The sequence below is a fragment of the Crotalus tigris genome, unplaced genomic scaffold (assembly GCF_016545835.1).
Source record: "Crotalus tigris isolate CLP2741 ecotype Arizona unplaced genomic scaffold, ASM1654583v1 scf7180000024286.1529876, whole genome shotgun sequence".
In the NCBI taxonomy this organism is placed as follows: domain Eukaryota; kingdom Metazoa; phylum Chordata; class Lepidosauria; order Squamata; family Viperidae; genus Crotalus; species Crotalus tigris.
In genome coordinates this window covers 425726-441100 of record NW_024100459.1, presented here as the reverse complement: position 1 = coordinate 441100, position 15375 = coordinate 425726, and the positions used below count along the sequence as shown (strand labels likewise).

Here is a 15375-nt window from a genome sequence, read left to right as displayed (position 1 = left end):
GTGCATATCATATTTATCTTCTTCCCAGTGATCTCAAGCACAGTTGCTGGAAGAATAGATTTCCATCCTTTAATTGGGAATAATGTACAGTGAGGGAAAAATGATTTGATCCCCTGCTGATTTTGTACATTTGCCCACTGATAAAGAAATGATCAATCTATAATTTTAATGGTAGGTTTACTTTAACAGTGGGAGACAGAATAACAAGAAAAAAATCCAGAAAAACGCATTTCAAAAAAAGTTATAAATTGATTTGCATTTTAATGAGTGAAATAAGTATTTGATCAATCAGCAAGATTTCTGGCTCCCAGGTATCTTTTTTACAGGTAACGAGCTGAAATTAGGAGTATTCTCTTAAAGGGTAATCAATCAGAAACAGAAGCAATCAATCGGATTCCAAACTCTCCATCATGGCTAAGACCGAAGAGCTGTCCAAGGATGTCAGGGACAAGATTGCAGCTTGGTGAGAAGGTAATAACAGTTGGTGCGATTATTCACAAATGGAAAAAATACAAATAACTGTCAGTCTCCCTCCGTCTGGGGCTCCATGCAAGATCTCACCTTGTGGACTGCAATGATCATGAGAATGGTGAGGAACTACACGGGAAGATCTTGTCAATGATCTCAAGGCAGCTGGGACCATAATCGCCAAGAAAACAGTTGGTAACACACTACGCCATGAAGGACTGAAATCCTGCAGTGCCCGCAAGGTCCCCTTGCTCAAGAAAGCCCATGTACAGGCCCATCTGAAGTTTGCCAATGAATATCAGAATGATTCAGAGGAGAACTGGGTGAATCATTCAGATGAGACCAAAATTGAGCTCTTTGGCATCAACTCAACTCGCCATGTTTGGAGGAGGAGGAATGCTGCCTATGACCTCAAGAATCTTTCAAAAATCCTGGCGCACCGGGGAAGTACCTGAGGATTGGCAAAGGGCTGATGTGATTCCCATCTTTAAGAAAGGGAAAAAAAACAGACCCAGGAAACTACAGACCAATAGTCTAACATCAATACCTGGGAAGATCCTAAAAAAGATAATAAAAAAACATCTGCGAACAACTAGAAGCAAACAAAGTTGTAACTGGTAGCCAGCCCAGATTTGTTAAAAACAGATCATGCCAAACCAATCTTATTTCATTCTTTGACAAAGTGACCAAATTAGTAGAACCAGCGAAACACTGTAGACATAGTATACTTAGATTTCAGTAAGGCATTTGACAAAGTAGATCCTAATCTACTGCTTGATAAGCTAGAAAAAGGTGGAATAGACAACATTACCACCAGATAGACTTGTAGCTGGCTGACAAACCGTACTCAACAAGTAGTCCTTAATGGTACTACATCCACATGAAGAGAAGTAAGCAGTGGGGTATTGCAAGGCTCCATCTTAGGCTCAGTACTCTTCAATATCTTCATCAATGACAGATGAGGGATTAGAAAGGGAATTCATCAGATTTGCAGATGACAATAAATTGGCAGGAATAGCCAACATCCCAGAAGACAAGCTCAGGATTCAAAAAGATCTTGACAAACTGAAACAATGGATCCTATCCAACAAAATGAGTTTTAATGTGGAAAAAAGCAAAGTTTTACCTTTAGGCAGGAAAAATCAAAGATATAAGTACAAATTAGGTAAGACCTGACTCAAAAACGGTAACTGTGAGAGGGACCTTGGAGTCCTAGTGGACAATCACTTGAATAGGAGCCAGCAATGTGCAGCAGCAGCCAAAAAAGCTAATAACAATCCTGGGTTGTATAAACAGGCATAGAATCAAGATCACGCAAAGTATTAGTATCGCTTTATAAAACCCTAGTGAGACCACACCTGGAATACTGCAACCAATTTTGGTCACCATACTACAGAAAAGATGCTGAAACCTTGGAAAAAGGTCAGAGAAGAGCAACTAAAATGATCAAAGGCCTGGAGACTAAAACATATGAAGAATGGCTGCAGGACTTAGGTTTGCTAGTCCATGCTGGCTCAGGAATTCTGGGAGTTGAAGTCCATGAGTCATAAAAGAGCCAAGGTTGCTTACCTCTGGGTTAGTCTAAAGAAAAGAAGAAATAGGGGTGACATGATAGCAGTATTCCAGTATTTGAGAGGCTGCCACAAAGAAGTTGTTGTTAATTGCGAAGTCGTGTCCGACCCATCGCGACCCCGTGGACAACGTTCCTCCAGGTCTTCCTGTCCTCTACCATCTTCTGGAGTCCATTTAAATTCACACCTACTGCTTCAGTGACTCCATCCAGCCATCTCATTCTCTGTCGTCCCCTTCTTCTATTGCCCTCAATCTTTCCCAGCATTAGGCTCTTCTCCAGTGAATCCTTCCTTCTCATTAGGTGGCCAAAGTACTTGAGTTTCAACTTCAGGATCTGGCCTTCTAAAGAGCAGTCGGGGTTGATCTCTGCCACAAAGAAGAGGGGGGTCAAATTATTCTCCAAAGCACTAGAGGATAGGACAAAAAACACTGGTTGGAAACTGATCAAGGAGAGAAGCAACCTGGAATTAAGGAGAAACTTCCTAACAATGAAAACAATTAACCACTGGAACAGCTTGTCTTCAGAAATCATGGGTGCTCCATCACTGGAAGTTTTTAAAAAGAGACTGGACAGTCACTTGTCTGAGATGGTATAGGTTCTCCTGCTTGAGCAGTGGGCTGGACTAGAAGGCCTCCAAGGTCCCTTCCAGCTCTATTCTATTCTAATACCATCCCCACCGTCAAACATGGGGGTGGAAATATGCTTTTAGGGTGTTTTTCTGCTAAGAGGACAGGACAACTTCACTGCATCAAATGGACAATGGACGGAGCCACGTACCATCAAATCTTGGGTGAGAACTTCTTTCCCTCAGCCAGGGCATTGAAAATGGATCGTGGATGGGTATTCCAGCATGGCAATGACCCAAAACACGCAGCCAAGGTAACAAAGGAGTGGCTCAAGAAGAAGCACATTAAGGTCCTGGAGTGGCCTAGCCAGTCTCCAGACCTGAATACCATAGAAAATCTGTGGAGGGAGCTGACGGTTTGAGCTGCCAAATATCAGCCTTGAAACTTTAATGACTTGGAGAGGATCTGCAAAGAGGAGTGGGACAAAATCCTTCCTGAGATGTGTGCAAACTGGTGGCCAGCTACAAGAAAAGTCTGACCTCTGTGATTTCCAGCAAGGGTTTTGCCACCAAGTACTAAGTCATGTTTTGTGAAGGGGTCAAATACTTATTTCACTCATTAAAATGCAAATCAATTTATAATTTTTTTGAAATGCGTTTTTCTGGATTTTTTTGTTGTTATTCTGTCTCTCACTATTAAAATAAACCTACCATTAAAATTATAGACTGATCATTTTTTTGTCAGTGGGCAAACATACAAAATCAGCAGGGGATCAAATATTTTTTTTCCCTCACTGTAAAAAAAAATCTCATTTCCCTCCTTTCTGCTGAGAATTCTTACAATTTCACTGTCTATTTGAGGAGCGTACAATTTCACTCAGTTTCAGGACCACATTAGTGTGGCATAGTGAAGTCTGTGTTCCAAAAGATAGCAGGAAATATGCGTGTTTGTGCATGCACCTGCGTTCAAGTCACTCTTCAGTTGTAACAACAACTACATGGAGAAGTCTGCATTTTTTGGGGGGGGGGGAAATGTTTAGGAACATTTGACATTGCCTTCTTCCTAGAGTGGAGAGTGGCTGGTGCAATATCACTTAGCTGTTTTTTTCTCCAAGGCAGGACTTGAATTTCCAGTTCAATGGCTTTAAACACAATTAGACACAAAAGCTCTATTTTTTGTTCTTTTTATTGTTATTAATATCAGTTCCTAGCTAAGGAAACATGGATATATTGTCATAACATGTATACTGTTCCAAACAGCTAGTCTGCAAAAATAGTTTAAAATGGTGGAGTACTTGGTGATTCCTTTAAGTATTTCACTAATTATAATGGTTATGAAAAAATTATTTTTCCCCTCTATAATGTTTCAATCTCAGTTTGAAAACCACAATATTTTGATATTTTCTCATCAATTATGTTATTTCTAGATATTGCCATACCAATGAAATGCACTTTCTTTTTTGTAACAACAGTGCCTGGTTTTTAATGTTATTACTATAACTGTACTATTATATACCTTTATAGACTTTGGGTTTGGTAATAATGAGTTCTCTTCTTCCATCTATAGATTCTTTCTTCATCAGGAGAGGGAATAAAGACATGGCATTTTTCTTGTCACTTTAAATCCCCTGAAATGCAAAAAAGGATTTAAAAGTTTTCTTGATCTATTTTGGGAAGCACTACAGTATTACAGGAAAAATTTGCATCTCAACTTTGTATAATAGTCTGTAAATCTTACTTGTGTAGTAAGAATTTGCTAAGAAGAATGTTTTTTCACAATAATACAGGTGCTACAAGTCCTCCAGGTTTGCCTCGTGGAGCAGAGTATCGTATGGGAACACGATTTATTTTGATTCCCGTACAGCAGTGTTGTTCTACTTTGCGACCTTCACAAAATATGCAAGTTGCCTCTGGCAAAAGAGTAGTTTTGCAACCTTTGAGACATCCAGGTGCTGTTAATCTCTACCGACACCCCAATGGTCAGATTATCCAACTTGTTCCCTTGCATCAACTTCAAACTTCAGGAGCACAGTCCAGTTTACAGCCCATAATGGTCCGTAATCCAGGTATAGAATACAGCAAATATTTTGCTATTTTATGAGATTGTGTAAGTAATTCTGAAATAGCGGATCCTGCTATAATTATGTATCTAGTTTTAGTATACTAAAATACATTCTAATGGATAAGCACTTGTGTGCGGGTATGTATAGGAAAGTGGTTGGGTTGGCCTTCCTGGAGTTCTTCAGTTTCAATTCCTAAATCGTTTCCCCACAATTCTTAGTGTTGTATCAACTCTTTTCTAGATTAGTGAACAGCTCTTAACAGGGAGTCAAATTGGAAAGCAATTGAAATGGGAGGCAAAAAGAACCAAACAACCCTACGGCAAAATAGAGCTTTCCCCTTCCTTTTTTAAAAATTCACCTAAAAGGAAACATATTGTTCCTGCTGTGTTCGCAAATTTGATTTTCCTCAGGATTTGCTGGATTATGCCTACTATCTAGATTGGAAAATTTAGTTTTGATTAATTTACTCCTGACTTTCTGGGAATATTTTCTCCATTCAGCACTTAAATAATTTGTTACTAGAAGGTAAATACATTCCTTTAATGTAAGTTGTATTAGTGCAAAAGTAATAATATTAACAAGTTAACATAGAAACAATAAGAAAGTTGATGTTTGTTTTTTGTATCGGTACAATGTCCAGAGGTCATGTGATTTGAAATGATATTTTGGCAGGTTAAGTAATCAAAATCATCCTGGAAGAATTCAGTAATAGCTGTGAACAATTTTAAAGTTATCAGAGTAAGTGATGGACATATCATCTCCAGAAGAATATTCTACTAATTGAGTCATTAACATCTAGAAGGTTGTTTTCTCCCATGCCACCCCCAAAACTATTTCCAATATATGGCCTTGCAGTTGAACGTCTCTTTTCCCCCTTGAATTGTACCATTACTTCCCATTAACAGAATATGGTCTTTCTTCCACTCCTTTAGACACTTCTATACATTGGCTTTCTAGCTTGCATATATGGAGTTATTCAAAAAAATGCCAAACCACATTTTTTTTCTTTCTTTTAAAACCATTTTCTCCATGAATATATTTGCTTACTTACCTTAGCCAGACTTAAGTTGGTGGTTCTTCTATTTGAGCTGTGTCTGCTGTATTTTTTTCAGAAGGACAGTTTTAATTTATATTAATTACTTAACAAAACTATCAAAGTATTAATTATTACAGGGATTTTAATTATGTTTTTAATGCTTTCATTATTTGGGTCAAAGTTGTTGTATTATGAATGCTTCTATTTCTGTTAACTGCCGAAAGTCACAAAAATATAACTGTTTAAAAGTCTCTAATGTAGTTATCTATGTTTTTGTAGCACTATAGGTTGAATGCAAGTTCTTCAGAGGTATGTTTTGTAACTAGGCAGTTTTGTCCACTTTTGTTTGAAATGAATTTTATCCCCTCTCAGTACTTTTGCCTACTATTAAGGATATTTGCTATAATTTAAGGCAATAGTTTCCTACCTGGACAAGGGCGCCATGCAGTATTTCAGACTTTTTAAGGGAAATACAACAATACTGGAAATCTGTCAAAGATTCCCAAATTACTAACTCAAGGTAGTTTATTTTATTTATTCAATTTTTACAGTCTCCCAACTCAACTGTGTGACTGGGCATCATATAGTTCTAAAATTAAAAAAAAAACAATTAAAAAAATTAAAACAATAAAACATCCATAAAATAAATAAAAAATAAAATAAGTTCACAGTTTTGGCCTAGGGATACCATGAAAAAATTACTGAGACACTAAGGGTATCATGAACTGAGAAAGTTTGAGAATCTCTGGTTTAAGGAATTGAAATAAAAGCCTACATTGAGAAAACTCAGTGAGATTGCCTTCACTTTCAGCAAAAAGCAGCTCAGGAAGGACCATTCCAAACAGTAATCTAGGCAAGAACAACATCTGTTTGGGTGAATGTACAAATGGCCACCCAAAAAAGTTGTGAGAAGATATCTGATTAGGATTTGTTTATTTCTGCCTTGGATTTGATAATTGCATTAAAAAATAATGCTTATTTTGGAAGATGGAATAAGTGTTTAGCAAGAAATAATATTTTTTTTAAATTTCTTTGTTACAGGCTCTGTGGTAGGAATCCGACTTCCTGGACCTTCTAAGCTTCCTGAAACATCTGCATGTCAGGCTTCTGCTGTTCCATCGGTGACTTCCACTACTACAACTTCAATTCTGTCTACATCTCCTTCAGTTTTGTCTGGATTCTCAACTGCAGAGAACGCTTCTGTTTTGTCTGGGACATCAAACACAACCACTGCAATATTATCACAAACTCCTACCACTGAGTCCTCTTTAATGCTCTCCATGTCCTCTAATGCTTTATCTTTATCCCCCTCTACGGAAACATCTTCTCTTTTGTCCATGACCTCTATAACTGACGTTCCTTTGTTGCCCACAACCGCTTCTACTACACTTGTACCTTCTACAGTTGCAATTTCATCATCTCTATCCTGTACTACGCCTGTTTCCCCTACCGATAAATCCCCTTCGGTTTTCACAGTGTCACCTAATGGTACTAATTCTCTCTTGCCTGTGCCTCCTTCTAGTATACTTACGTCTTCTATCACTGAGGGCACTTCTGCTGCTTCGGAATCCCCTGTCACAAATTGGACATTACAGGACATGAGAACTACAGCTGTGCATTCTGCTTCAGTAACTCAAGCAACACCTGTTAATTCTTCAGGTTTGGTGTCCCCAGTTGGTACTTTGACTCTGAGGATTTCTCCTGGAATAAACAATTCCGATCAAACAGGTTGTCAGTCTAAAATAAGATGTAACGCCAGTGGGCTACCAAGCAATATAAATAATCTAATATCTCTACAGTCAGGCAGTTTTGCTTTGCTTCAGTTTCCAGGGCAGAAGAATGACTCAGGTTCCATTGCAAAGAAAGTTGCATCTCTTGAGATTAAAATTTCACATAAGAAAAATGAGGTCAGTGCCAATAAGTTAGAGGAAGATTCAATAAGTTCACAAACAACAGAAATTAGTAAATTAAAAGAAAATGAACTACTATTGCATAATCCAGACTTCCATTCTGAAGAAATAACATGTAACAGAAATATATCAGAAATAATTGAAAAGGATGCTGAAATGTTGAAGAAGTTACCCAGTTTTGCTCTCATGTTACAGGCTAATATACAATCAGACCACTCCTATACCAGTGAGAAGCAGAAATGTGAAGAAGATGAAATTAAGAAAAAAAATCAAGACAAAGACGTTGAAGACCCCCTAGATAAAGTTTCATATTCTAATGAAAAATGTAATGAAATTGAAGTTCTTGCCCATAATACATTACAAGAAGAATCAATGCAAAATCCAATTACTGAATCAAAAAATGAACAAAAACAATTAGATACAAAAGCACAATTGATTGTTGAACAGACCTGGTGGAAACCTAGGAAACCAGCTCAGCACAACCCTCCTCTAAATAATACCGAAAAGCTGCAAACAAAGACTAAACCTTCTCTAGATCCATGGAAAAATGAAGATCCAAAATTGCCAAGACAGAACATGAAGGAAAAATGTGACTTTGTGGCTAAAGAAAAAGACAAAGAAAAAGTAAGTGGGAAGGCTAAGATCAATGCTGGCAAAAATAAAAATAATACCTTAGAAAATGAATACCTGGATAGTGCTCATGAAGATTTATATGAAAAAAGTACTGGTTTTCAAAGTAGCTGTAACTATTCTAGCTATGAAAAAAGTATTAAAGATATACAGGAACATAATCAAAATAAGAAAGATGAGCACAAGACTAGTAAAACTTGCAGCAAAATATCCGGACCATCCTTAGCTGTACAAAATAAAATCAGTGTGGATGTTGATGAACTTGCAGATAAATTAACAAAATCCACAAAACAAAATACATGGAAAACCAAGTGTCACAGAAAAAAATCCTCGCCTCTTATTGATATTACCCGGGATGATACAGAAAAAGATGAAAAAACAGAAGAATCTGCCAATGAGATGGTTGATGAAGCATTTGGATATCAAAGTGAGGATACAGTAAATGTTGAAATATTGGTAAGTATAAAACTAATCTGATAACTATCTAATTAACAGCTTCAATCAAAATGATGTTTGATATTTGAAAAGGTTATATTGCTGTTAAAAGCAGAAGATTTGGTTTCAGATACTACAGTATTTCCATTGCCTTTCTAATAAGATCATTGTAGTTTAGTTTTGTTGATATAATTACAATCAGCTTCAAATTAAAATGTAAGCATCCAAAAATAGATAACTGACAAGCGTATTCAGCCCATAAAGCGGGCGGCAGGAAGCAGAGCAATGGGACCCAGGCAGACATCGGCTAACCCAGCTGAATCGCGGTTGATACAGCCAATCACATGCGGGCGGTGAATTGACGGGCCAATTACGCTCTTGATGACCAAATTACCGACATTTAAAGGGCTATAAAAAGCAATGTCTTTCCTATGTCAGCTTATCCTTTGATAATGTTAGCAGTGGCTAACCAAAGCTTAGTACATAATAAAATTCTCTGTCCTGGAGATCAGTATGTCTTTTTCACAAATAGCTGATTATGTATGGATGGGATGGAAATGCAGTCAACCTTAATATCTTTCTCAAAGTTATTGTTAATTCCACCACCACCACCCTGGTGCATACATGTCTTGCTGAAATGCCTAAAGCTACTACTTGAATGCTATCTTGAATTGGCAAGATTCAAACCCTTTCTCTCATGTCTTTGAAGCAGTGGTGGGATTCAGCCAGTTCACACCGGTTCGGTAGAACCGGTAGCTAAATTTTGTTGAGTTCGGAGAACCGGCTGAACCCATGCTGCTTCTGGAAGTCCGTTCTAGGCCTCAGAGGTCTGGAGGAGGTCTCCCAGGCCTAGAACGGCCTGCCAGGAGTGCATTGATGTCACTTCCGGAAGTGCATTCTGGATCTGGAAGAGGCCTCCCAGGCCTAGAACAGCCCACAGGAAGTGCATTGATGTCACCTCCGGAAGTCCATTCTAGGCCTCGGAGGCCCAGGCCTGCATCCACGCAGAGAACCAGATGTTAAGGTATTTGAATCCCACCACTGCTTTGAAGGATCTTTGGAACGGTTGTTTAGCTTTTGCCTCAAGTGCTTTCCACCATCATGACAGCTCTTGGAGCAGTTGCTTTCCTGAAATACTTTCTCTAGCAAGCAAGGAGGAGCCTTTTGGAGACCTGTTCATGATTGCCAGTAGGTGAGGCCAAAGTAATAGAGACAGGTAATAAGAGAAATATCTACCAAAGAATGAATGGTCTTTTATATTCCATAATGCAGCCTGCCCATCAAACAGGTAGCTAAATGTGAAAGGCTTCCTTAATGTTCTAAGAGTTTTTCATAGCAGGGATGGGCAGACTGTTGATTGTTCAATCATTCTAATTGGTTTTTACTAGAAATCTATCAACAGTTAGGCATTGAATAGTCTCTAGAGAAGCAAAATATGTTGCATATAACATAATTCATACTAGGACCATTTGAAAGATATCCATACAAAAATGCAATTTCATTTTTAACCTTTTTCTACATCCTGATTTAAAAGAGATAAATCTTTGTTAGGAATCCCACATTATACATACCATGTATCAAGGTGCAGCTCTCACATTACATTTCTAAAGAACACAAGATCTGAAGGAATAGAGATCAAATGAGCGAAGAGCTTATCTGCAAAAATTCACAAGTGTCCACAACTGCAAATGGATGCGAGTAATCAGTTCTTCATTTGTGATTTCTCTAATCCACTAATAGATATCTAATGACTGCGAAGCTGACTATGGAATAAAGTATACAAATGAACAATTATCATGTCCATATGAAATACAAAGAGTCTTTTCATAACTCGTAGTTCTCCAGCCTCAAGAGCCAACCTGAGGGCTGCCCCTCCCCCCAAAAACAAAAACCCTAACTTTGAAAGGTGAACTGGGGTGATAGCCAGTGGCCCAAAAGATTTCAGTGTTAACATAAAGAAAATAAAGGAAAGGTCCTATGCCTGAAATGGAAAGAAAGTTGGATGGCAGATAGGCTAAACTTTCATTAAAAATAGTAGATACAAAGCAATCAGTAATATAGCAATAGCACTTATATACTGCTCCATAGTGCTTTACAGCCCTTTCTGGTTTACAGAGTCAGCATATTGCCCCCAACGATCTGGTTCCTCATTTTATCGACCTTGGAAAGATGGAAGGCTGAGTCAACCTTGAGCCGGTCAGGATCGAACTCCAGACTGTGGGCAGAGTTAGCCTGCAATACTGCATTCTAACCACTGTGCCACCATGGCTCTTGTAGTAAATACAATAAAATACCTATTGTCTAATTAAAATAAAGCAGCAAACTTCAGCCCCTCCATCTCATAAAACTGGATGAATTAAAGCTTTTATTATATTTTTAATTGCTTTTATTGGTACTTTAGCATATTTTATATTCTAACATAAAGCAATAAAAAGAAATCAATATAAAACTATCTGTTTCACTGACTTACTGTTTCTAATTAGCTTAAGTATTTGAACTTCATTAGTCTACATCCATTATTCACTTTTCTTTCTTCAAAATTGTTTTTTCAACATTGTAATCTCTTGGCTATGATTATTCCATCAGTACTCTGATAGACTGTCTATTACTAAAATACAGCATTGTAAATCCTATGATAGTTGTGTTGGCACTATGAATGACTCTTTGTTTGTTAGATCTTCAGTTATTCAAATCTTGACTTTTGATAGCATAGTTATTGCTATTTTTTTAAAATGACATATAGCCATAACTGTTCATATACATTAGAGATTGTTGAGAATTGTGGTAATTATTTAAAGTGTAGATTCTTAATACTAATTGTTATTAAATAGTTTACATGACTGGAACCTCTTGATAGAATTTACCGTGTTTCATTACTTTGTCACAGAATGGAAGTGAATTCAGTGAAGTTGAGGAGAATGTGGATATTGAGACGGTGGAGGAATTTTCAGAAAAAGTTCATCTTGCTCGCCTAAAGGCTACGGCTGCTCATAGTTTGAGGTCCAAACAGTTGTAAGTGTATCCCTTTAAAAACATGAACTATTTCATTTGTAATTTCATATTTGCAAATTCTCAGGCTTTTGTTGTGTAATTCTTTGTCTAAATACAGTTTTACTTATCTGAATGAGCATTAATAGTAGGGGAAAAAATCTTCCATGTTGTTTTAAAGATACATTTCAGTTTAAAAGGAAGGCTTGAAGCTTATTTAATGCATGGAGTAAAATTTATATTTAATTTCCACATGCAACCAAAAATATCATTTCTGCAAGTAACATTAAAAAGAATAAAAATAAACAAAATGCAACTCTAAGTGCAGGAAACATAATGTAAACTATTTAAAAATCTTGAGAGCTTCAAAGTTGGATTTAAATCTTAAAATACAGGATGTTTTTCCCCTGAAGATGAAACAATAATATGGTAAAAGGAAATACTTCTTATGAAAGACCGTCCATTGACAGGATATCAAACTGAGAGTGTCTGCTTAACTGAATTATTTTAGGGGAATGCATTTAGGGAAGGTCTTTTAAAATTAGGGTCTAAATAGTTTCATATGTGAGAAAATTTATTTTAGGAACTTTGCCTCCAAATAATTTAGAACTTTTAAAGCTAACCCTGAAAAATATAACTGCAGCATAGAATAACTCAGCCATGCTCCTTTTCCTCTTTTGCTCCAGTCTTTCATTCTGCCTCAAGCATATTTTTGTGAGGGAATAAATTACTTTTGGCATTTTTAAACTGATTGGGTTTACTATATTTTCAAGGTTTATTTTCTATAGTTATGTTTTGTATTTTTAATTCTTCATTTAGCTTCAGGTAATGCCAGAATATAAACCCAGGAACTAAACTGGTTTATTTTCTCTATCAGGCACTTGGTTCGTAACCATTCTAATAAGATGACTACCAAGCGACATAAGGTAGAGTCATGTTCATTTTTCTGGGTTTAATAGAAAAGAATATTCTCGGTGTAAAGATTAACTAATTTATTCTTAGCTATTTCTAAAGTAGAATAAACTTGAAACTAGCAGTTAAGATACTTTCCATGATATCTTGTCATTATCTGTGTATATTTTTCTGCTGATAATCATGTGGGAATATAACATCATCAATTTTTTCTTCCTAAATTTATAAGGGAAGGCTGAATAAAAGTAGTCCTTGATTTATGACTGTAACTGAGCCTGGAATTTCAGTTGTAAGTCACACATGGTCAGCATGTGATTGCTAGATTATAAAACCCTTTTTGTGGTGGGTCATTAAGCAAACACTGCAGTTGTTAAGTGGACCCATTGTTTGCTATGGAGCAGTTTTAGCCAAAAACCATAAGTAAATCTGGCAAAAACATAAATTGTGGTCACATGATCATGTAATTCCACAACAGTCATAAATATGGCAACCTAGAACTAAGGAGAAACTTCCTGACAGTTAGAACAATTAACCAGTGGAACAACCTACCTCCAGAAGTGGTGAATGCTCCAACACTGGAAGTTTTAAAGAAGAGATTGGACAGCCATTTGTTTGAAATAGTATAGGGCCGTGGTGGTGAACCTATGGCACGGGTGCCAGAGGCGGCACTCAGAGCCCTCTCTGTGGGCATGCACGCCGTCGCCCCAGCCCTGCCACCCCCCGTGGCTCCCTCCTCACCAGCAGCCTCCCCCTGGAGGAGAGTTGCCCCAGGCGCAGCCTGTGCAAAGCAGTGCAGCCAAGGACATGGCAGCCGGGCAGTGGGGACAAAACTCCACCCTCGTGCCCCATCGCATACAGATAATGCTGCGGGGCGCAGACAGAGGGCGTGGCTACCATGACACTGCTGGGCCACCTGGGCGATCTGCTATGGCAGGCCGTGGAGGTGGTGGGTGGCCCTGCGGGCAGGAGACATGGGGACAGGGCAGGAGCGAGGCAGTTTTTGGGCACTCAGTCTCTAAAAGGTTCGCCATCACTGCCTGAGGAGGAGGTTGAACTAGATGACCTCCAAGGTCCCTTCCAACATTATTATTATTATTATTATTGTTGTTGTTGTTGTTGTTGTTGACTGGTTGCAGAGTGCCCAGAATGCAGTCATGTGACCACATGGGGTGTGGTTTTTGGAAGGTTGTAAATCTCTTTTGCAAAGTCCATGGTAATTTTGTATGGTCGCTAAGCAACTGAACATAAGTCGAAGTTTACTTATATGTGCTTTGACATAATAGAAAGCTATGAGATAATTTAGGAAATGATTCACAGTGGTGATTGTTACAGAACAGACTCTGGCAGTCTCAGTTCACAGGCCCAGCTCAGTTCACAAGGACTATAGATAAATAGTAAGCATTCTCCTAAGGCCCTGACCTCTCTTCCCGCTCTCCTCCCCCAATGAGTATCCTCAGGAATAAGTCTTATTTCCAGTCAGTTGCTGCTTTTAAGATAACCCCAATTTTCATGATCCAGAAAGAATTCTTTAAGCCTGATGGCTGCAGGTGCGTTTGTGCCACGTGTTGTTTAATTATAAGTATCACAGTTTTATTGTGTTGTATTTTAAACTGTTCACAAGATCAGATTTGTCTTTTCTTAGCAATCTGAGTTTTCCAGTAAAAAGCTAAAGAATGAAGAGAAGGCCTTTGCTAACTATCGGCAAACACACACAGCAAACGAACGTCGCCGTAGAAAAGAAATGAGGGGACTCTTTGAAAAATTGAAAGCAACATTAGGACTGCAGGCTTTTCCAAAGGTTTCCAAATGCTTCATCTTAAAACAAGTTAGTATTTTGTGTTTTGTATTGCCATATCAAAGAAGAAAAAAAAACTGGACAGAATTGATTTTAAATATAAAAAAGATGAAAAATCTTGTTTAACATTAGTAGTAGACTTATTTAGTACTATGCAAGCTTGCTTTCTTATTTATTTACTTAAATTTATTGCCCGCCCAATTCAAGTGAAATAATAGTCTATTTCAAGCCATTTTCAACATAGGCTTATTCCTGGTGATATTATGGACATATCTCTAACTTTTATGGAAACAGTGCATTGTCTTCTTCCAATATGTTTTTTAAAATTTCCCAATCTAGTTTGCAATACTGGTATTCTTTGTTGGATTGCCAACCAAGTACTAACTAGGATTCAATTCTGTTTTATATTTTGAGATCAGTTTAGATTGACTAGATATTAGCAGCTTAGTAAGCTAATTGGAAATTGGAACTTAAGCAATGCCATGCCTTTTTCTAATTCCAGTGTTATTTTTTTTTAAATAATACTTTTTAGTTATCTGGATTTTTTCTGAATTTTTTTTTAAACTTCCTTGAAAATATCTTGAAGTGCCTAATGTCTAGTTTAATGAAAAGAAGGATTAGGGGTGACATGATAGTAGTGTTCCAATATTTAAGGGACTGCCACAAAGAAGAGGAGGTCAAACTATTCTTCAAAACACCTAAGGACAAGACAAGAAACAATGGTTGGAAACTAGTGAAGGAGAGAAGCAATCTAGAACTAAGGAGAAATTTCCTGACAGCGAAATTAAGCGAATTAATCCGTGGAACGACTTGCCTCAGGAGGCTGTGGGTATTCCCACACTGGAGGCTTTTAAAAAGAGATTGGACAACTATTTGACTAAAATGGTAAAGGGTTTCCTGCCTGAGCAAGGGGTTGGACTATAAGGGCTCCAAGGTCCTTTCCAACTCTATTATCCTGTTATATGAACGAAAATTGGAGATTTTGCCAAGTTTAACTGAT

General features: G+C 37.6%; 1 protein-coding gene across 6 annotated transcripts in view; it reads left to right on the top strand.

Annotated features, from left to right (window-relative positions):
- The window catches only part of MGA (MAX dimerization protein MGA), a 59464-nt gene that overhangs the window by 35741 nt on the left and 8348 nt on the right, over positions 1–15375 (top strand). For all 6 annotated transcript variants that reach the window (XM_039323885.1, XM_039323887.1, XM_039323886.1 and 3 more), the window contains 5 exons: positions 4394–4672; positions 6747–8701; positions 11568–11692; positions 12546–12594; positions 14223–14405. In XM_039323885.1, coding sequence (XP_039179819.1) covers positions 4394–4672; positions 6747–8701; positions 11568–11692; positions 12546–12594; positions 14223–14405 — 2591 coding nt within the window. The remainder of the gene's footprint in view (positions 1–4393; positions 4673–6746; positions 8702–11567; positions 11693–12545; positions 12595–14222; positions 14406–15375) is intronic.